Source organism: Molothrus aeneus, chromosome 2 (assembly GCF_037042795.1).
Source record: "Molothrus aeneus isolate 106 chromosome 2, BPBGC_Maene_1.0, whole genome shotgun sequence".
In the NCBI taxonomy this organism is placed as follows: Eukaryota; Metazoa; Chordata; class Aves; order Passeriformes; family Icteridae; genus Molothrus; species Molothrus aeneus.
The window spans coordinates 36,726,032-36,749,922 of NC_089647.1; the positions used below are offsets into that span (position 1 = coordinate 36,726,032).

A 23,891-nucleotide genomic window follows, 5' to 3' on the forward strand; every position below is an offset into this window, starting at 1 on the left:
CTAATCTCATTTCTAAATGTATTTATGGTACTTAGACTTGCTGTCCCTCATTTCTCTCTTCCTTCACCTTTTTTTCTGCATTCTGTTCTTTTTTTTCTGCTTCCGACTGCCCTGCTTCAAGGTGGCAAGCATGCTCGAGAGATGTTCTATATTCTACAGACAGCTTGTGGGCAGAACTGTTCAACAGAAGGTACCCTTAGTGCAAACACATTTGCTAAAATACAACTATCCAGGCTGCCTTTTATTTTTTCAAGTTTTTTTGAGACAATTTATATTACAGCTTTCATAAGTGCCTGTGACAGGATGCGATGCGACACATGGATGTGCTGCATTTCTTTCTATGACAGCTTTTACCGTATTTGTGTCCAATTATTATCATTTTATTCACGGATTTTCCACAGTTTATCACAAATAATTAATTCAAACTTTTCACAGTCCAGTGCCATCCATTTAACTGTGAAACAGAATGGGATGCCTCAACATATGGGTTACAAATGGAGACACCAAAAGTTTGTCTTGAATGCAAGCTGAAACAGAGAAATGTGTTTTGATGTGAGATTTCAACCACAAAATTGCCTTACATAAAATTGCTTATAAAAATAGGGAGGGAGAAGCATCTTTAGTAAAAAGATGAGAAGCCATAGAAGTCTTAAAATCACAGGGAAATGCCATTAAATGCCAAAATTACAGGGAGTAAAGGGTCTCACTTGGTTGAAGTAAAGAAATGGGAGTCAATGTTCCTAAGCATTTCTTTCCCGCTTCTGCTGCTGATTCAGTTAATGTTGTTTAAAATAACTCATTTAACATCTCAAAAGTGAGAAATTCCCCTAGAAAATTATTGTGCTTCTTAATATTTGCAGATGCTTCTATGTAGTGTTTGCATACCTTTGGATGTAAAACAGTTCATCTGCACAAAGTCTAGTTATTTAAATGAAGGGTTATAAAGCAAATGCTATATGAAAGATTAGAGAAACAAAAAGCCTTTGCTGTGGACTTAGCAGAAAGTGTGCATCAGCAGTCTTTATTTACAGGGATTGAGCCTGGCTCCCATTTCAACATAGTTATTTGCAGATGGGTTTAGCCAACAGGAAGGACAAGGACCACAGGAGAAAGAGTCTGTCAGAGTCATTTTCATCCACCTTTTATTGCCAATTTGTGCAGATGAAAGACAGAAGCAGCACCATTTCCTCTCTGAATTTGTAGCATGGTTTCTGATGTGCCAATCATATTAAAATTAAACCCAAAGCTACTACCATGTTTTGAGGTTGCTGCTAGTCCCTGGGGGAGGACAGCATATGTTTCCTACAGTTTTCCTGCCATTTCCTTGGTTGCTTCAGTATGCTACATGCAGTTTATAAGCTAATGTTTATATTTCCATTCCCTTCCTCACTGACCCTTTCCTCCCAAGACAAATCCATCTTTATTGATGTTATTGACAGGTTTTTTTCCTATTTGAACCTTTTGCTGGACTTCTGGTCCTTTCCATGGCAGCTTGACCAACTCTCATTAAAATGCTGCCCCGAGGGAAACCCCTGCTCTTCTGCTACATTCTTTTTCATTATTAAGAGTCACTTTCAATCAAGCAACACCTTGTAATGGTATTTGATTTTTTGCCTACCAAACAGAGATGATGATAGGAAGAACATTAGGAAATTTTAGCCTCTGTCATATAATGTGGCCTTTATGCCTAAACTAGTTCAAATGGTTTAGAAGATTTTCCCTTTTTAAACAATTCTAATGGTTTCCCTACAGGCTGTAGCTTCTGAAGTTGCAAGACGCTGCATCATTGCAGAGGTCACTGAGAGAGAGCTTTCCTCGATTTAATGAGAAATCTGTGACCCTGACCTTCCACTTTGGTTCTGCTACCATATGAATGTTTTCATTAAATATTGCTGCTGTTACAAATAATTGCATTCCCAACAGCAGCAGTTTCTGCAACAGGAATAGCCAGCAATCCTGGGCATGGAGAAGACCTTGTTGTTCCAGACAAACAGCATACAAGGAGCGAAGACAAAACCCATCCTGAGAGTTTTACGGACAGAACACTGTCTATTTAGATAACCATTTCTGCCTTTAGCCAGTGTCAAACCCCACTTATTTTCATTGTTCCTTGATATCATCTGCATTGAGGTCTAGTGCTGAAAAGCCCAATGAAAGACATGGGCTATTTGTAGAAGTTAATTGTCATATATAGAAAGCTGTATGTGACTGCTGATGCACAAGATGGTTTCTGTGCTGCTGTAAAACCAGACCTGATCCTGCTCCATCTGGTATATCATGATTCTGAACCTCTGTGCATAGTTCACAGTAATGTCAACAAAACCCCTGAAGGCTTATGTAGAGACGTGGTTTAATATAGAGTTTGCTGCTTGACCTTTATCTTTATGACCTTTTCAAAATAAATGGGCATTGGAATTCCAGACGATCTCTTTTTTAATGCATAACATCCACTATCTCCCAGACAAAAAAAAAGAGAGGGAGAGCAGATAAAGTTTGGCTATAGTGTCCTGTCTGCCTAACTTTGCACTTTAATTATATATACTTTAGGTAGCTGTTTAAGTACTTGAGTTAATCAGATCCAAGAGAGGAAGATGCCACAGAGGCAGGAAGGTCATCTTCCATTGACAGACTGTAGAGGAACAGGATACTTGGGTGATTGTTTGTTGCTTTAATTGGGAATAGTTGAGATGTCATACCTGGTTTCTCTTTTCAGACTGCATTCAATACCATTCTCAATTCATGCACATCCCACTGTGTGAAAGACATAAGCATAAGTTGTATCAGTTTACAATTTATTTAGTCATTAATAAGAAACTGATTTGCAATGGGAACTCCCAAATAAGTCAGAGACCTTGATTTGTACCAGGTAAATTGAGCCCTTTCTGTTTTTTCCTTTCTTACTGATGGGAATGGTGGGATGACTAGTTTAATACTGGAGCTAAGCTGCATGGTGCTAGTCTTTGCTTAAGTGGCATGTTGCACAACATCTCTCTGGTTTCCCAAACAGTCCTCCCTCTATCTTTGCTTCCTCCCCCAGCCTGTGCCTTTATAACAGCAGCCAAGCTTTGAAACCACATCAGCACTTTTTACCAAGCGTGCTTAAGTGCCAATAATTTTAATATCTATTAATTTTAGTTAATTGTCCATTTAATTCATAGTGCTTCAAGTTTTCATTAAAGTCAAAAACATGTAGTTCCCTAGCCTTCTTTGAATAATATTCTCTGAGAGCTATCTAAAATACTTTCCTGATTTCTTTCTTGCTTTTTATGCCCTTGCTTTCAGTTTCTTAGCAGCAAACTCAAGGCTTTGAGTCTCTTTACAGTAGTTTTATCTAAAATTCAGAGTCTGCATTACTTTCTTCTTAGCATGATATAGTACATAAAAGAATAAATATTTGCCTGTCATTTTACTAATATTTATTATGTTATGATTAAAAAAATCTGTAGTTGAAATTTTGGTTTTTGAGGCAGTCTTTAAGTTTATTTCATCTTCTTTGAAACAAAAGAAATGAAAATTTTGGCTTTGCTTCTTTTTCTGAAAATTCTAGAGGTACTTTAGCCTCACCTCTGAGTTTCAGGGTGAATTAATTTCCTGTGTTTTGCTCTGATTCTCTTCCCCGAGCAATGTGACAATTGTAGCAATTGGTCCCGTTTATCATCACTGTTCACTGCTGTCAGCTTTTTTGGGACAAGATAAGTAAGAATCTTCTCTGCAGTGAGAAAACGTAGTTTAGAGGACTGTTCTCTAAATCAGATCATTTCCTGTATTTATTTTCTCCATTTGTCCATAATGGCATGATGGGCCAAATGAGACTTGTGTGAGGATAGCCGTATATCGTGGCTCTATTAAGTTTGAACATAAAATATTGTGTGCTGTTTGCTACCTTCTCCACTCACTCCTGCTAGGTTTAGCAGTGTTTGAATTGTGGATGTCCTCCAGAGCTCAGTGTGATCCATCTTTGCATCTAAGACTGAACAAGTCTGATTCTCTGCAGTCTTCAGATATTTCTGAGGTGGTATTCAACCCCAGCCTCTTTGATCGTCCCACTGGAAAATATGGAAAAAGGTCCTCATTTGGGACTTGTTTGCCTACAAATCCTCCAGATTTGCTGACATGTTTTCTTCTCAGAGGAGAAAATTATTTTTCCCAGCAGCGTGATCATCTTAAAATGTGTATCAGCAACTGATAAGAACATGGGGAGGCTCCGCATTGTACCAAAAAGGAACCACATCTAGGAAAAGCCCTACCAAAAAAATTACCTCCTTGCAGCAAAATGCAATATAAGAAGAATATGCTTGAACATTAAAAACCCCAGCACTGAAATTAGAAAGGGACAGAGATGCAGAGACCACGTCCTGTGGGAATGCAAGATCTGGGTTGTGTCTTGCCTTAGGCAAATTCTTCAGCCGACCCCCAGAAATCCCTTTTGATAGTTCAAGTTTTCCTTGGCCTTTCCATTGCACCTCTCTTGTTAGCCTCACAAGGTTCAGTGGTTTGGGGTTTTTTAGGTATCTTTTTTATAAGAAGGAAAATCAGTTCTTTCCAAAGTATGCAGGACTTTTGTCAGAAGAAAAATTGTTCATAGTGACTCTGAAGCCAAAAAATAAGCTAAGAAGAAGGGTAAAAGTCCAGGTTCAGACAGAAAATGTAACCAACTCTATACCAAGTACACAACTTAGAGTCTGTTGGCTCAGAGGTGTCTCCGTTCAATTTCCTGAGATCTCTTACTTAATTGTAGTGTACCATCTGTTAAACGGAAAATAAAGACTCTTCTAGAGAGTTGTAGTGAGGGCCAGCTAATAAAATCTTTTGTACCAGGGGCTGTTTCTACAGCTGCGCCAAAAGCAGCTGGAATTGGAAAATCATATATAAACTATAACACACTTTTAGATGACATTAAAAATTGCTAGTTCTAAAAGTTACTAGTTCTGAAAATTTAATGCTTCTGGGGCTTTTGCAAAAGCATTAAGATCAACCTCAAGAAAGTAAGGGTGGAAATCATCTGACTTAACTTTAGGTGTCTGAAGTGTAGACATAACTATCTATTAGGTGATTTTGAGAATCTTAACAATAAATTGAAGAGAAAAAGTGAATGAATTTTTTTCTGGATGAATTTTTACCATTCCAATATGATAAGTCTTCTCATCCAAATACAGTATTTAAAACAGATGTGGACTTTTCATAAAATCTTATTCAAAGTGCTTCAGTCTAATCAGATTATTTTAAGGGAAGTCTTTAAACTGTACTGAAGATGTATCAGCATTACATTTTAGCCTGAAATGATACCATAGACAACAGCTAATCCACATCTCTCTGGGGTTATTCAGTATTAAAATGCTTTCTCAGGACAACCTGTCTAGCCAGATTGTCAGTGCAATCATCTTGCTTTCTTTGTCACTGATTTTCCCAAAGTGCCTGAGGAACTCGCAATGTATTATCTTAATTTGAAATATTTCTTTCCTAATGCAATTGCAAGCACATTAGCAAAGACAGCTTCTACGTATCTTGTATCTGAAAGCAGGGTTTAGTAGACAGTAAAAAGGAAAGCATGTGCCAAATGCTGGAAAGTGGAATGAGTAATGAAAATTCACATTAATAAAACTGAGCAGCTGAACAAAATGCCATCATCCTTAGCCCTCTTTCATCTGAAGATTGTGATCAAAGAAACTATTAAATGGACAATAGTAAAATTGTTAAAACTGATGCTGTGGCAGCTTATGGCACTGCAGACAAGCTCACTTCCAAAAGGTTGGTACAGACACAGCATCAGGCTTTCAGAAACAGCCTCCAGCACCCCAGAAGCCAGCACCTTTGCAGCTGTCACCTCCTAGGGCCTCAGCCTCCAACCTCTCCATGGGCACCTTCGGATGGAAGTGGTTTCATGTGGAGTTCCCAGCAGCAAGAGTTTTAAATAGAAGACTCCTGTTTGTTTTTACATGAGAATGATACCTCTCTCTTTCTGCAACTCAGCACCTGTCTTTCAAAGATGATTGTGGTGGATGCTTCTAATAGGCCTTGCATAGACTTAACTTCATAGTAGGCCTTGCACAGACTTAAGACTCTAAATGTTTAACTTCTATAGCATTTTTATGTAATTCATTAATTCATCAGTGTTTAATACAGCTTCAGAAACATTTATCATATGAGGTCCTCTTTGGAGTGTATACAGAGGCTGAGGAGCAGCACAAACCATTTGCAGATTGCCTTTGGTACTGCAGATGAGAGGCAGGACCCAATATCTCAGGCAGTATTCCCAGAAGTTCATCCAGCTGCATGGTTCTTCATCTGACCATGGTCTGTTAAAATGTAGAAGACTGAATCATGAATAATTCAGGGTTTCACTCCAAAATAGATTATAATCACAAATCTCACAGCAGGATGTTCTCTGATCCATCTCTGCCTCAGTGTTTGATGCAATTTCTGCCTTGTGTAATAGAAAACGATTCAATGTAAAATGAACTGCATTGCCTGGTTAGTTACAGGCTGGGGTAGCTGGCAACAAAGATTAATTTGTTTGTCACTAGACCGTTTAGGAAGATGTGAATAATGTATAAAAAATTCACATGATGGATTCAGTTCTTCTTTTAGGGGAAGAGTATGCTTCACTTAATGGAAGTGGCTTGAAGAAGTTGGTTATTTGCAGCAGACTATGTGGTGCCCTGAAATCCCAGCTCTGAGGCAGCAGAAGGTCATTTAAAACATTTATTGCTAATCCTTCCATGTTACTTCTTGGAAGTTTTAAAGGCAGGTTTTTTTGGAAGTGTGTGCCAGTTGATAGCATATAATTTTTGATTGCTCATTAAGATGGTTATTAAGCATCTCAAAGTATAGACTTGCACTTTGTTTTCATGGTTATCAGTATGAAACATTCTCTTTGTGAAGTGCCTACTGTCCCAAGGCTAGTTTCATTTCAGCTGAGATTTCCTTGCATGAATCTCAAGCTCTTTTCTTCAAAGGAGGTTTTCATGGTGCAATTTTTCTCAAGTAAATCAATTTAAAACATTAATTGGGAGAAAGAAACTTTTTCTTCCAGACTAACTTAAAAAAAAGAAAGAGCACCGAAAATATAATCAATGTCCAAATACCTTGCTATTGCTTAAATACCAAGGACAGCTTGCAGAATGAGGGCAAGGAGTAAGCAATGTTTCTAGCTGCCATAAATGACAACAGGACCAGTGGCAATGTTTTCCTGGAAAACCACAACTTCATCTATTAGGCTTAGACCTGTATATATGTACATACATCTGTTCAACATATGGAAATCTGATGGCACATCTGAAATTACTACATTTGGATCACTTCAGTGGCCAGAGGTTCACCAATACTTCCTTTCCTCTGCAGCAATTACCTGCATTATTATTTTTCCTTCCATTTTCTTCTATCCATCTCTAAATGTCTTTCAAGGCAAAAATGGACAGAGCAGTGCTTTTTCCACCTTCCTCTTTCTTTGCAATAGCCTGTGTAAGAGGTAGAAGTGAGGCTTCCTTCACATTAAGGAATTCAGGGGCTGTGATTTTGCTGTGTTACCTCCTAATCTTCAGCTTCTTCAAATGCCAAAACATTATTCTCTCGGTAAATGCATGACTGCTTCTGAGAATAGTGCCAGTTCCTGTTCAGCAAACCATGCAGATGGGAGAGCATGCAAGACTCTTCTCTACTCAGTCCCCAGCCCTAAAATTTTCAGAGCCATTTTGTGACACTACCAGCCATTCACATATATCTCTCTTTATATATATTTCACCAGAGCTAAGTCAATAGGATGGGTATTTTTCTACCTGTGCACCTCATCTCAAGAGCTTTCAGCAGCTGTTACACAAATCTCATAACCAGTGGGGTTTGAAAGGCTTTTTGTCTCTGTGGAGCAGGGTTGGCATTGAATTGCTGTGTTATGAATATAGCTTAAGAGTTTGTCTGTCAGCAGTGTTGTGTCCCACCTCTCCCTGTCCCTAGCCTCCAAAAATTTCAGACTCAACTAATACTAAATTACACTTCGTAGATGAGTAAGCAAGAAAACAACTTATCAGCAGGGAGTGTGTGCTGCGCTTTTGAAAATAATGAGTCGTTCAAATTTATAAACTGTAGCTGTGGCTGACAAATCTTGTAACCCTTCAATCTGAAATTATATTTGAGGTTATATTATTTATAGCCTTATTTTACTTGTTAATAGATTTTTTATTTTCTTTCTTTCACTCAGTACTCAGGAGGGTTTTCCCACTGCTACAGCATTCAGTGTGTGACAGGAAAAGGGAATGCTGGTATTAGAACAGTGCTTTGTGAGAGGTTTTTTTGTACTGGAAAGAATTTAGGTTGTGTATCCTGTCAGATCTATTTGAATAGTTCTTAAAACACTGGAAGGATTTGACCTTTGCTGCCAGTAATTATCATTGTCCTTGGTATTAACATAACAAATCTCTATTTGCATTTTTAAAATTTATTATAACTGTAGTTTTTAAAAACTCAGATGATGCTATTTGCACCCAGAAGTATCAGTGAGAATTTCCTGAAAATAAAATTTGTAGAATAAAACCCTCTTGAAATTACTTTTATACCAAAAGATAATTATTCTTGTTCATTATTTAAACCACAAGGGCACACATCTTAGGGGCTTCTAGCCATTTGATTCTTTTTATAGATTCAGCTATAGTTTACTTAAATGTACTGCTAGATTTTTATTCTTTCTTTTTGGCAATGCATTCCAGTGATATCTGCTTTTCAATATACAAACTGTGCTTTGAAATATAAATGACTTATGAACAAGGAGGTATCACTAGATGTACTGTGTGTGCTAAGAGAGGCCATTAAGATGGATGACACTAAACAGACACTCCCACTTTTAGGAATACTTGCAATGGAAGTTTTCAAGAAATGGCTAATTTGATTGTGTTTTTGTGCAACAATTAGGAGGGAATTACGATAGTTCTTTCGACGCCTATAAGGGAGTGGGCACGATTGTCATTGCAAAGCCCTTGGATGCAGAGCAGAGGTCAATGTATAACATGACTGTGGAGGTCACCGATGGAACAAACATTGCCACAACTCAGGTAGAATATCACATTCCTTTCTTGGCAAGTTATTCATTTGTTTCTGGAATGTATATGCTATAAAAGTTATTAATTTTTCCATTCAGGTGAAACCTCATCCTTTGAGAGCACCAATAACTAATAGAGGGGGTATTTTTCAGAGCCTTTCCATCTGGCTGTAAAGAATCAGCTGTTGAATGTTTCAAAGCATTATTTCTCCTTTTGTTCTCTTCCTGCTCACATGAAAGTAATTTGCCTTCCTCCAGCTGAGGGAGTCCCTATCACAGGCAGCAAAGCCTAGATTTTGACAATTGCATCTCCCCATAATGGTCCAAAATACAATAGTGCTTCCATGGTGTCAGGGAATATTGCTATTGATTGTGTTAAATGGAGTTTATACCTCTCATTCTCCGAAGACCCAAAAGTGGGACACAAGATCAATTGTTCAGAAAATAAATTGTTCAGAGGCAAAACTTAAAATTCAAAGAATCCCTCCTTTAGTGTCACTGCCTGTGATTACTCTGTCTTCTGCAAAGCAGCCCCACTGAACCTTTTAATACGGGGCATGCTTATCAGGCTCCATGCCTTTAAAGTTGGGTCAGATAAACGTGATGGGCTGGAGCAATGTTGCCTCTGACACATCTTTGTAGAAGACACCGTGACACAGAGCCTAGGTATCTGTTCAGTGGGAGCTAGTCTGGAATTGGGTCATGGCATAAGGACAGGGACTCTGAGGTCTAGGGGACACCAGGAAGACTTCAAGCAGCAAAATCCTTTGATATGAGGTAGAGTTGTGGGCTCTGGATTACTTACAGCCTGAAATTCTACATCTGAGTTACTCCCCAAGTGTAAATGAAAAAAAATAGGTTGGTTATGTTATTTCCTTCTTTATAATTCAGAAGGAAAGCCTGAACATTTTTTATGTTTACATATATGCATGCACATGCAGATGCTTCTGTTGTACCTTGCCTTTTTGCTCAAATGCTTTGGATGTAAATCTGTATTCAGTGAGCCACAACACCAACTTTCCTAAGAAATCGTTAAATCATTGAGTGTTTTCTCAATCTGAGTTCATGTTTATATGTCCTGTTTATATCCCAGCCCTAGAATGTCTTATTTTTTCTCCCAGTAATCCACCCTTGGTAAGAAAACAACAGTTGATAGTAAGTTAGGTGGTAGGAAATCCAATGTTTTCCCTGTCAGTTCCAGAATTAATTGCATCTCTGCTAAAAACATCCCTTAACTTTAAGCTTGATTATATCTGGCCCATGTTCCCCGTTATGTCTTTCTCTGCTCAATTAAGGAACTCTTTAAAAAACACTATTTTCTCCCCGGGAAGGCACTTACAATACTCAAATCACCTCCCAGTCTTCCAGTAGACATGCAAAGGAGAATGACTGACCTCTTTATGTTCCCTTTCCATAAGGCATTTTTTTCAACTCTTGAGTAGTTTTTTTTCTTATGCCATTTTTTGATCTTGGCTACACTCTTAGTCCACATTTTAGATGGTGTTGAATGCCTAATGTGACCTTTTTTCTTTCTTGCAAACATTTCAGCCAAAAAAATATTAAAAAGCTTAGGGAGTTTCAAACATGCTGGATTAAAGTAATTTCTCTTTTCATGGATATTGCGTTTATTGTTTCTGCTGCTTTTGATTTAATAAATTGACCTATATAACAGTCCTCAAAACCTAGTTGGATGAAACCCCTACATTTTTAATTAAAACATATGGTAAAAATATATTTCAGTAAAGCTGTTGCATTCTAAAAGAAGCCTGAGCATTCTTTTTAACAGTGATATGACCCATTTAGGAATGTAAGATAGCTTCAGATTGCAAGAGTATAGCATTAATAATCACTGGTGTGTACAGACCCTTCCCTCCCCCACCTTCTCTCTGTGTGGATACTGTTTAATTTTTAATGGTGGCCAAGGCATCTGAGCATGTGTTTCTTTTGGTCTTCACAACAGAGATTTCAAAAGTGATTGTTATGTGAAAGCTGACAGAATTATGGCCTTCATATTTATCGCTCCATTTTGCAAAACTTTCCTACTTTATTTTTGGCTGTACTTTGGAGCCTTTGTTTACCTTTCTCATCTTAATTTTCTTTTAGAAAAATAATTTAAAAATATAAAACTGATTGGTTTTATTTAAAAATGTCATAGAATAGATCATTTACTGATAGCTCTCCTTATTCTGAGTTTTGACAAAACGACATTTTGAGTATTTTGTTTTATGTACACAGTTCCACCTGCATTTTTGACTGTAGCTGCAGGATGTTATGGTAGAAGACAAAGCAGGTAGAAAGCAATTTAAAGGCCCCCTCAAAGTATGATGGTTTATTATGAAACAGCTGATGATCACCATGTGCAATGGAACACTCTTGCTTTTTATTCCACCCCAGCTGTTTTCCTTTATCTCTTCTTGGCCTTTTGTCTATTATACAGTTGGAGGTGGTAAAATACAGCATAAAAATGCCGAAGATTTTTGTTTGGGTAACATGATCCCTGGCATGGACTTGATGAAGTTTCTTCAGCAATGTTCCTGCGTGCCTTAAACTCCAATGAACTGTTCACTTCCTTCATGCCTTACTGTGCACATGGTTCATTACTGTACCATGAGAGGAAGGAAATAATTTTGATTTAAAAGTTACATCTGTTGTAATAATGGTTCACTGTTGTGAAAAGCGGCAAAAAGAACATAAAGAGTACTAACAACAAAAAAAAGTTACAAACTTTCTGTGTAACCAAAAGCCTACTTGTTTTGGGCATGATTAAGGTTTCTAAAAGAAATGCAGTCTCCAAAGCGAGAACCAAAGTGCCAGGACTTGAGCCACTGCCACTCACCATGCTCCCCATCCATGTAAGCCTGAACGATCCAGCAGTTGGGATGGGAAGGGATGGAGAGGGAAAAATACAAAGAAATTTTGCTTTGTTTGATTTATATATTTGAAGTGTAGGTAAAAAACTTCAGTCACGGTGATTAACTTCTAGAATGGCTAAGTCTTCTGACTTAGACAGGGAGAGCTTTTGCTTTTTCCCTCTCTTTTATCCATCATTGCTTGAGGCCATGCAGTCATTTATTAAAGGCTGAGGAATACATTTGCTCCAAATTCCCACGAAATACAACTCCTGCAGCTGCCAGGCAAGCTGTTGGCCTTGCAGAGGGATAGGGGCTTCTGTATCCCATGTGCTGGAGAGAGCTGGGACAGTGGCTCTGTGCAGTGACTCCGCTCCCTGCCATGGCCATCACCTCTGGCCTGCAAAAGAGTTTGGTGCCCTTGCTTGAGCAGAGAGAGGTCTCTCCCCACAAGGAGTCATTTTAATGGCATCTAAATGCCTACTCCTGCCACAATTTTGACTCTGAAACATGAGAAATTCTCCTGGTCATGAGTCAGGTTTATCCAAAACCCCTTTTTTTACTGAACAACTCAGATCTTTTACACACAGACGCAACAGAGGAATAGAATCACATTTATTTACTTATTTGTAGTGCATACTCTCGAGCTTTGTTAAAATACCCACAGAAGCAGAGTACGGGGGGGAATCACTGAACTATCATTTAAGTTATTATAATGTTTCACTTTTATTGAGAATGTTGTCCTAGCAGATAATTATATTTTTGTAAGAACAGCCTGTGGAGTGATTTTAGTATGTGAAAAAAATTATTTTACTCCTTATTTTCCTGCCTCCTTCTTCTTTCTCATCATTGTAACTGCTATAGAAAAGATGTGTTAGAGCATGAAGGCTGTTGCCTCCAAGCTGGGAGGCAAAAGGCACCTCAGTTTCACTTATTGCAAAACCACCTGACTGTTTCCCAGTAGAGTGGGCACTCAGAGGGTAATGTGCACTTCCCTCTGAAAAGCTTTTGCAGATCCAGAGATGTTTGCTTACAATACCCTCTGCTGAAGCCAGCCAGACTGGAAGAACAGACAGAAGTTACTGCTCATTGCCCCTTTCTGTCTCCCCTTGCAAAAGGTTTTGGAATTTAATTTATTCTTGTGCTGAGGATTGACTTTTAACTCTGAGTTTCTGTCTCACCTTTCAGAGATCACCTTTTCTTTGCAACATTTTCTTAAAGAGGAGCTGATCAGTCACCCTGAGTGAGGGTGGTTCTCTTAAATGAATGGTGAAATGCTCTTCTTAGAGGACCATGGCCAAAATGTAGATAAGACATTAGAGCCTGCCAGAAGCAATTCTGGGCTGTGGATTCTTCTAGGGCAGAAAAAGAGACATGGAGATTCAATTCAATTTTTCACTTTTGCTCTGTTGAGCATTTCCTCCAAACTGTAACCACTCCTTGATTTTTTTAATTTTTTTTTACATCCAGTAATCTCAGCACTGCCTTGTCTGTGAAGCAAAGATTTTTCTTTCAATTTTAACATAACACAAAGAACACAGTAAAATAAAAATAACTAGCCACTGATGTTGGTAGGGAAACTGAATTTTTATGTTAAAGTTGGAGTTTGGAGGAAAGAAAAACTTGTCAGGAAGTAGAAAATAAAGCTATGTGGTATCACTGTTGAAAGCAGTACTAAATTAAAATAGGTTTTGAAATCTAGAGAAGTGTAACCCGAGTTTAAATAATTCAGGCACTTAATAGGTTGTACTACAACACAGTGCCCAGACCAAGCAATTAGCCAAGCAGATTCTTCCAGCTTCAAATGCCTGTAAAGCAGCTGCTGGCATTTACCCAGCTTTCACTCAAATATGTCTGTGCCTCAACCAAAGGTATTTGTTACGGGCAACATTAAAAACAGCTTTGGAGACACTTCCTGCATCAGATTTTGTCCTGCTTTGATTTGATTGTATTTCTCTAGGCCTTTCACTTACCATTTTGAGTACAAAGTCTTTGCTAAGGCTCTGAGTGTTACTTTGCCTAATTTGTAATCTTGGAGGGCTGTGATTCCTTTATTTGAAACTTGTTTTAACTGTGGGAAATAGGAAGTGAGCAGGGAGAAGCAAATCTTTTATTGTGAAGACCTTGTTCAGACTATAAATTAGGCTCCACACAATGGCCACAGAAGGAGGCAAGCCTGCCTTTCTGAAGCCCACAATGCACTGGAAAAGATATGGGCTTTCAAGAAGAACCAGGCAGAGACTGGTTTGCTGCATGTTGGCTTTATGAGCGTGGAAAAAAAGACTTGCAGCTAATGTTTGTCAATGAAAAGTAGTTCAGTCAGCAATCTTGAGCAGTTGTCAGCAAAGAGGAATCCCTACACAGCGGCCAACAAATAGTAAACATTTCCATTCGTCACCTTTCGGAGATGTGTTGGGAAACTTTTAAAGCCTGGCTTTGATTGTGCACAATGGGTACTGTCGCAGCTTAACACCCTGGGCACCTAAGCAGTAATAAAGTATATTTATGCCACACAGCTCATTCTTGCCATATCTTCCATTTGGGAATAAATATGTAGAAAATATTAAATTACACAGGCATTGGGAGTCTTTGAGTCACTTCAGTAGTGTAACTCTTGATTTGAGGTGAAAGATGTGCTACCAGCTGGCTAAAGCATAAGACTTCAAGGAACCTTTTGCTGACCCTTTTGAAGTCTATGGGAAATTTGCCAATAGTTCCACGATTTTATGCCTGAGGTTGGCAGCCATGAAATGAATTTGAGAAACTTTCCTCATATTAACAATCTGGTGGCACTCAGTATACTCAGCTTTATGTATGTTTGTAGGATCAGGTTTTCTGTGAGCCTGGTGTTCATGTCAGTGTCACATTTTCCTTCCTATCTTTTTAAGTAACATCTTACTAGAAGTTATCCTGCTGGAGTAGCAAATCTGCATAGGAAGAATGGCATTTTAAGGTGACCTAATAAAAGGGGTGTGGCTCAAAAATAAACTGAAATCACCTTCCCTAGCTTTACCACTGCACTTCACCTGGGATTTTGGTAACCTTGTTGCAAAGCATTGTTTTCCTGGACAAAATACAGGGGTGATAGTCACTTGCCCCTCAGAAATGTTGGAAGAACTAAGGTACTAATAGCTATGCTAAATGGGACTAAAACTCCATTTTCGTTTACCTGGTTTTGTTTAAAGTAACTCCCAAGATAGCTCAGTTTTTAAGAACATTAAAGAATCCCATTATAGGTTTAACAGAGCTCTGTATAATCAGGATTCCCATATATAACTTTCTTTTGTTGCAAGAAAAATGCAACCCCCTCTATTAAAGGAGAGAAATGTTAAAATTACATTTGACTCTCGGGGATTTTGAGGGACAGCTGAGAAAAATTAGAAATACTCTTAACTGCTTAAATAGAAGAAATTGTGAATCAATAATGACTTCTTTATTCATTAGCATTTCTAACCCATCGCCTTCCATCTCCAGATGGAAGTGGCTGTTGAAGTGCAAAGTATGTAATAAATAATGTGTATTTCAATGTAGATCACTTGACAAATCATTAAAATACTGGCATCTCTAGGGAGGAAGATGCCTGGCACTTAAACAGGCACTTGATCAGTCTTACAGTAGATGTGAAGTGAAAGAGAGAAAAGAAAAAGAAAGAAAAATTAGGGTTTTTTTGGCAATGATCAAAGCAATTTTAAGTGCATAGCTCCCTGTAAATTTGATGACAGTGAATGAGGGCTTCAATTTTTTTATCTTTTCTCCCTCCATGCCTTGCACTCCCCAAGCATGATTATGTCCATATGTGTTTGAGGGCAATACCTTACACCTTTTTCAGTGGGAAGAAATGCTGCTCTGAGAATCCATGCTTAATTTCCACGGTCTCATGGGTTACCCTTGGTCTCTCATGCTGATCCAGTCCCACTCTGTTCAGTTTGTGCAGTCTAGTAAAGGCAAAAATCATGGAGCCATGGCTTGGACAGTCATAGTGGAAAACTTGGGATGGATAAACCTTTATGCCCTCTTCTGCTTTCTCAGTTTGCCAGTGATCCCAAAAGGCATTAGATATTATAGGAAGTGAATCACTGCTCTGGAATGATTATATACCATGCAAACAAAATAGCCTGTCACTTCTGTAGCAATACTTTTAAGATGCATTGGTGTGTTTCTGTACATTTATTTTTTTTCACCTTCCAGAGCAGCTTCAGGTTGCACACACCAATTTTAAAAATAAATTCACAGATACAAGCCTGTCCCTCACATGGAAACTTCCTTGTTCACATTAGCCTGTGCTGTACTAGCATCAGCAGAGTCAAGCACTCTTGGTGTTTTCAATACATTTGAAAAATTTTTACTTCTCTGTTGGACTGTCTAAAATGATACATGACAAAGTTTTTGGTCATGAATGAAAAACTAAATAAATTATCTGTGTTGATTACCAGTCATGTTATAGTGGTACCTGTCAAGGACTGAGAATATCAAAACTGCTCAAGAAAATTTCTCTAAGTATCAAATACTGATTATCCCCAACTCCTATTGCTTACACTAAAAAAGTGGTTCAGCATTGGCCCATTATATTGTAGTTCCACTATATTAGAGTTCAAGACTTTAATCTTCTACTCAGGCTTTCTTTCATGTGTTACAACTGGTTTCTTCACAAATTTTTAAAACACAGATTTGGGTGGGTTTTTTTCCTCAGTCAGATCAGAAACATGTTTGATATATTACAGCAACAATGAAAGTATAAAAAGCTAAGTAACTCTTCATCATTATTATAGGCCTAGCAATGTGTATTTCCCCCCAATTTTATTGCTATCTGTCCAAGATTGAAGCATAACTTAATATAGGCTTCACTCTGGCGTGCCATAATCTGGTGAAAATGAAATGGTATGGAATGCAAGTCTTATGCCATTTAACTTACTGAGCATTTTATTTCAGCTGTCTTTTGAACAGTTCCCAGGCTAGTTCATTACAACTGCTTCTTACAACTGCTCATGTTCCTTCTGGTAATGTATTCTGCAAACCCTCCCACATATCGTGGAAATCTAAAGTTTCATTTCTCTCTGAGGCCAACATCTGTTTGTGCAATATTGCAGTCAAAGTGTAGCTGTATTTTTCTTCTGTTAAGAAAGTAGGAGTGAACAGGGCTGTATCAAGCAAAACAATAAAATACCTGCTTAAAAGAGAGCCAAGTAACAAAGCAACAAAGAAAATATAATGAGTGATGGGTCAGGTCTCCTAGTCTGACCAGAGTCCTGTGGGTGGCTTCTCCCAAGTCATTAATTGGACTATTTCTTATTTCAAAGCCTTTGAATAAAAAGATTGTTCCATTTTACTTGCTGTAAAATTAGGTTGTGCTCTCACAGGCATATTCTGGAAAAAATACTTTTTGTTTCTAGCACTGAAAAAGAGTCAACTCTTCAGATTTCAGCTTTCAGTTTTACACAGTTTGTCAAAGGTTTGGCTGCCACACTACCCACAGCAATCTATGGCATACAAAGTCTGGAAAGCACATTTTCCCCAGGAAGTGACTTCTCCAATGGCAAAGCCCACAAAATGTCGTCAGAGCGACATGCATAATATAACTTTGAAAAGCAAAGCTTGGAAAATAGTGATTCTTAGTATTTACCAGAGTCAGCTTGTGATATATTGAAATGGGTGTAATAGGCAGCAAGAGCAGCACCCTGGCCTGCTCTCCCACTCTCCCAAGTTTCCTTAAGGATCAATTCAGAAGCTTTAAAGACAGATTTGAGGCAAGGAGCACAGCGTTCATTCACATTTGTAGTGTTCTACCATTCATAAACTGCAACAAAAAGGAGACAAATAGGTGTTGGAGGGGGAAATTAATTAGTTGGCAATAAAGACAGCCATCACTGGCAAAGGAAGAGCAAGGATGTAACAAAAAAAAAAATCCTTCTATGTCACCAGTGCCCTGAGATCAGCTGTCCTTGGTGGTACACATTGATCTGTATGGGGTGTGCTGGTGTGGTAGTGAGGTTGGGTTTCCTGTGCCCACCTTAAGTGGTGTAAGAGCAATCTGAGGTGTCTCAGCAACTTGAAGTCTCCACTGCTGTCACAATTTGACTTTGCCAGTAAGCCCCAATGCAATGTACTGGGCAGAAAAGACAGGATTTAGCTGAATCTTGATTGTATAAAAAGCAGATTTTAGCAACATGAAAAGGATTATTTTATAGCTTTATTAGTAGTGAAGGGGAAAGGAAATTATATAATAGTTCTAGAAGTCCCTTGTAACCAAGGCAGTTTCAAGGAAGGACAAAACCTTTCCATGTGACCATTGTAGAAATACTTTCCAATCTACAGATTCTGAAAATATGGGCTTCTTCATCAGGCTCTGAGTAGGTCTTACAGTTAGGAACATTTTACTTCTAAAGTCAAATTCTTTCCATTTCTTTTGATCTGAAAAATAAGAATTTAATATTAAATAATGTTTCTCAGTCCCACCATGCAGCAGAATAACATCTTCAGCCATTCAAAGTAAATTGCATTTCTCTAGGTGCTTATTCAGTAGTCTGACTGGACTTCAATAACTTCAAATGTCCTTTTTTTTATTAACTGTAGGTTCTTATCAAAGTGTTGGATAACAATGATAATGGCCCAGAATTCTCTCAGCCAAGCTACGATGTCACCATTTCAGAGGACATCCTCCCTGATACTGAAATTCTGCAAATTGAAGCTATAGACAGAGATGAAAAGCACAAGCTGAGCTACACTATTCACAGCAGCATCGACACAGTCAGCATGAGGAAATTCAGAATTGATCCCAACACCGGGGTTCTCTATACGGCTGAGAGATTAGACCACGAAGCTCAAGATAAGCACATCCTTAATGTCATGGTAAGAAAGCAGTCATGGCTACTTCAGGGACATGCATGGAGTAGGCTTCTCTTGAGTGAAGGACTCAGTGCCATAAGTAGCCACTAATTTAATCTTGCCTGCCCTGCTGTGTATTTATTTCACAGTTTTTATTTCGGCTTTTTGGGAAACTTTATTGTGAAGCCATTGTATGGAATGTGATATGATTCTCTATCTCAAGGGAAAGCAAGCAGGTAATTATTTAATCTCTTGGCATCTGGTCCTCTCCATCAAGATAATTTTCAGAGTTTCTGAAGTGAGGCTGAAAGTTATTTGAGAAGTTATTCACCAGGAGATATCTGCTTTCTTACCATGGAGAATGCTACAGCCTTTCTGAGTACAAGCCTCATTTATAGCTTACTTTTATAGACTTATTTCAGTACATAAACTGTTAAGATACAAAATAGCTTTCCTTTATCTACATTTCCAAATCTTTGGGTATACAGAAAAAAGTTGATTACCAATTTTTGCTTGGTGTGTCTAGACTACAGAACATAAATCTGTCTGTTTTCAAGTGAAGATTGTATAGTATGGACATATTTTTTTAAAAAACAAACAAAACAAAACAAAAAAAAAATTGTGTTAGTTTAAACATTGGAGTCCACTATTTTCTTTAACTACTTAAGACTTCTGCAGCAGAGGCCTTCTAAGAAATTACTCATGGTGTGTTAGGTACAGGGGCAGCTTTGGCAGGGCACCCTAGGAAGCAAAAAGCTGCTGTGAGATGCAACAAGGAGCAGCTGAGTGTGGTCTCTGCTCACAGCGTAAAATGTTGCAAGTCCTTTGGCAAGCAGACTAAGAAATAGCTATAAACTAGCTATAAACTAAGAAATAGCTATAAACTGAATAACAGAAACACATGGCCAAGAGAGGTAATTCCCTGGTGCTTGGTTTTGATCTCCACCTGATACAATAGGTCTTTTCCTCTGTTTAAGAAGAACCAAAATTTTCAGGAGATAGTGATGGCAGGATTATCAGTGAAGCAGTGCTGAGGTATTTTGGATAGGATTGAGACAGGTGTGGTAACTTACACCTCTGTTGACAATTACCAGCACTTCATAAAATGATTCCTGCTCTGTTTACTGTTGATATGATCATCTATGTATATAATCATGAAGTAGTCCATTGGCAGCTACAAGCACTAGACAGACATGCCTATATGCTGTAAAGAAGGCAATAGCAAGATAAAGGCATGACCATTCAGCAAGTATTAATAAAAAAGGAAATTCTTGCAAACCTCAACCCAAATTTAAGATCTCATGTGGTTGCCACTTCAAAAATTCATGTCATGATGGGTTAGTTGCAAAGCATTTTCTCATAAGTGAAAAAAAATGTTGCTAATTTCTTTCCTGTTTCTTTGATTCTAGTATCTGTCATCCCATGTGTGAATGTGTTTCAGACTGCTCTTTGGGACAAATGGATTTTTTTACTGTATTAAATAGAACTGAAAGTAGTATTCACACTCAGATGAGTAATATTTGTGAAGTTTTACTAGATGACTGTCAAATTGTGTGTTATGCACTTGTTCTATAGGTCCGAGATCAAGAATTCCCTTACAGAAGAAACCTGGCCAGAGTCATCATAAATGTGGAAGACTCCAATGACCACAGTCCCTACTTCACCAGCCCATTGTATGAAGCCTCAGTGTTTGAGTCAGCAGCAGTTGGATCAGCAGTGTTGCAGGTCACAGCTCTGGACAAAGACAAAGGAGAAAATGCAGAGCTTATCTATACTATTGAAGCAGGTTAGGACTGAGGCCAAAGATGAAGTATCATAGATCATGCCAGACACACAACAGTGATGTAATGGTCATCTGTCTTGACACACAGTTCAGCTTCTTTGGTCTACTTTCTCCTGTACAGATGGGCAAAGGAGACACCTTGTTGTTGTTGTTTTGTTGGGGTTTTTTTAATTTTATTCTGAAGCTACTATACCCAAAACCTTTCAGAACAATCTCATTCTGGAACAGGTTGCCTGAGAGAGGGAGTCTCTCTTCTCTGGAGATGTTCAGAACCCCACAGGATCTTGTGCAACCTGCTGTAGGTGAACCAGCTTTAGCAGGAGGGTTGGACCAGATGCTCTCCAGTGGTCCCTTTCTAGTCTAGTCATTCTGTTCTTTTGTGACTGTTTCATTTTTACCAGATGGCTACAGAGCCTGTTACCTCTAAGTCATTGGGTCAAAGCCATCACAGAAGATAGTTATTCAAAACTGCAGCCGGTGACTTGTTTTCAGGGTTCTGGTTTCAGACTAGAGTACAGTGGATCCTCCATAAAAAAAAAAATGCCACAACAGCTGGTATGTCCTGATATCTTTGCCAGTGTTCAGACCAGAGAAGCACAGACTAAGAGCATGGCTATGATAAAACTTCTGCCATAACATTTTAATGGCACAAGGTCTCTTTGAAACTAAGAGAGGGCATGATGATACCAGATGAAAATTGCTTTTGCAGTTAAATGCTGTATATTTACATTCAGCACATAATCTATACCACCAAAAGCATTCTTCTACTGGTGCATCAGAACAGTGTATCTCTGACACACATGAGAATGAATGTAAGTTTCTCTGGATCACATGAACCTGAAGTTAAGAATTATCTTTGAGACAAACCGTTGACAGATATATAAGAGGGGGATGCCTGGAAAAAAAGAGAAAGAATTAGAAATTTGTGACGTTAGAATTTTGTAATTTTTTATTTCTACTTAGGGGGTTTTATTCATAATATGAATCTTTCCACTGTAATACTAGCAAAACTTGAAATTTATATTTCCATAAAAAGAAGTCACAGGTACTTCATATTATACCCATATTAGGCAGATCACAGGCCTTTACCAGCATTAGGCTCTGATCCTACTGGATCATTATTTATTCCTATATTATTATAAAGTCTTGTTCCAGCTAGGATAGCTCATGTCAATTAGGAACAGGCTAAATGACAAATAACTAATGACACAAGAATATCTACACCATCTCATACTGATTTATCTTCATATAATTCAAGCTCACACCTTAAATTAAGATGATATAACCTGAAGTTTAGAGAAGACCCAAGGAAGATTTTTTCTGTCATTATCTTGTATGCTCTGTGGAAGGAGATTACCTTCAGCAAACCAGAAGGTGAAGTCTTTTGCAGCTGAAAGTGTTGAACTTAGAATGAGGAAGATGTTAGCACTCCAAAGCAAATATTTCCTTTATTCACTGCATTTGTTCTTAGCAGTTATTTCTCAGTATTCTCAAGTGGCCTTCAACTTAAATTAGGGGCAATCTTACACGTGCCCAGACAGGAAAACACTGTCCTTATAGAACAAATTCTGAGCAGACTAGATCAAGTTCCTGGGGCAATGTTTTTCAAGACTATTCCTAGCTTTTTCCTGACACCTTATTACTATTATGGGTTCCTAATCATCTAGAGGTGCCACCACAATGTAAAGAGCATCCTGACATCTAAGGAGTATTGTTCCAATTACACTGGTAATAGAATCCTACATGATTCAGGCAGGAAAATATTATTATTAGAAAATATGCTTTGCTATTAGATGGTTTCTAGAGACTCTCTTTTTCATTACAGCCTGTTTCTGTTTCATCATGAGCTCTTTCTGCAATGTCAGACCTCAAACTTCCATTTACTGTAAGCCTCACACTCCTCCAGTTTCATTATCCATAGATGTCCCAATCTCAGGTGCCTCAAAATTCAGTATTCTGCTGCTGAATATGATCCATAAAATGTGCAGTTGAGGATATTGATTTTAACTGCAGAATTCAAATTGTACACAGCCCTTTGATTCAGGGGGTTTACCCACCACATCTTACATTACTCTGAAGACAGCAATTGGTAAAGAAAGTATTACACTTTTGTGTAATTTCATAAGAAATTCCTAAAGGAGAAGAACCAGCTCTTGCCTTGCAGGAGGCAGTCAGTGGATCAAAATTATTTGTATTAGCAAGCACTGACAAAATAACAGCAGCAGCATTTGTAGTGTCTGTAAATGTGACAGATGCCATTATTTTTATGAGAATTTGTAGCTCTGGATCCTGGGTGAATAGCACAATTTTTGGTTTAGCTAGTAAACTTTACTGATCTGAAACGAAGGATATAAATAGAAAACCACTACCAGTAACCAGTATTGAACTGCATAGAGTAGTATGTAGCTTAAATTAGCCTCCAGAATTTACAACAGATAGTGAATCATATCTTAAAAATAGTTCACATTACCTCACTTCATTTAGGATTTCATGTATTTAGGCATTCCAGCTACAGCTTACACGTTTATTGCTCTGTGTGCAGCACCCATAACAATCACTTAAAAAACCCTCTCTTGTGTATCACCTGACATATATTTCTCTCCCATCCTTGAATGGATGCTTGACTGTAGATTGGAAACAGTTCTAGATTTGAAGATGTGAATTACAATAGAGGGAACATGGTATAGTGGTTGAAATTGCTGTAACTCAGTATATACTATTTGTATTTAGAATCAAAATCAGGAAAAGAGTCTGTATGCTTATATATGCCATTTATATTTGCAGCACTTACTTCAAGCAAGCACTCAATAAAACAGCAAAATAAGGATTGCCAATTAAAGGTGATCTCTAATTACAGGGTAGGAATACATGCAGAAAGTTTTGAATCTGTTTTGCTGAAGAAGAGATTGGCAAAAAGACCAGAAAGAAATAAAGGCCCCCAAAAAGTTCTCTGATCCAAACTTACTGTTTTCACCTTTATGCAGTCAGTGATATCGTGCTTTCATGTTGTAACAGACATTTCATGACATTTTCTACTAAATCTCATTCATCTGGATTCATCCTCCTCAGAGATCATATGATAAAACTCTGTGCCACAGGACACTTGAATCTCTTTTCTATGCTATTTGCTCTGTTTTATTTTTTCTAAATGCCACTTTAACCTTTTTATATTCAGTTCTTTGAGTCTTGAACTACTGTAATCTCCTGTATGGTTTCTTAATATGCCATTCAATTAGGAGCCTGAGTTGTTATCCATTAGTCATATAATTGGCTTATTAGCCTCTGATCTCATTTCTTTGCCTTAGGTGTACATGTATTTGACTAATTTCTGTAATTTAGGGATGCTTTTCCTTACTTCAGTAGGAGTAATGTGCATGCAGTTCTTGCTCTGATGCTGGTACTGAGAATC

The 23,891-nt window shown here is 38.1% G+C and overlaps 1 protein-coding gene across 1 annotated transcript in view; it reads left to right on the plus strand.

Annotated features, from left to right (window-relative positions):
* The window catches only part of FAT3 (FAT atypical cadherin 3), a 333,677-nt gene that overhangs the window by 227,442 nt on the left and 82,344 nt on the right, over positions 1-23,891 (plus strand). Inside the window, exons 7-9 of the mRNA XM_066544703.1 lie at positions 8,902-9,041; positions 18,448-18,723; positions 20,275-20,485. Of these exons, the coding sequence (XP_066400800.1) occupies positions 8,902-9,041; positions 18,448-18,723; positions 20,275-20,485 (627 nt within the window). The remainder of the gene's footprint in view (positions 1-8,901; positions 9,042-18,447; positions 18,724-20,274; positions 20,486-23,891) is intronic.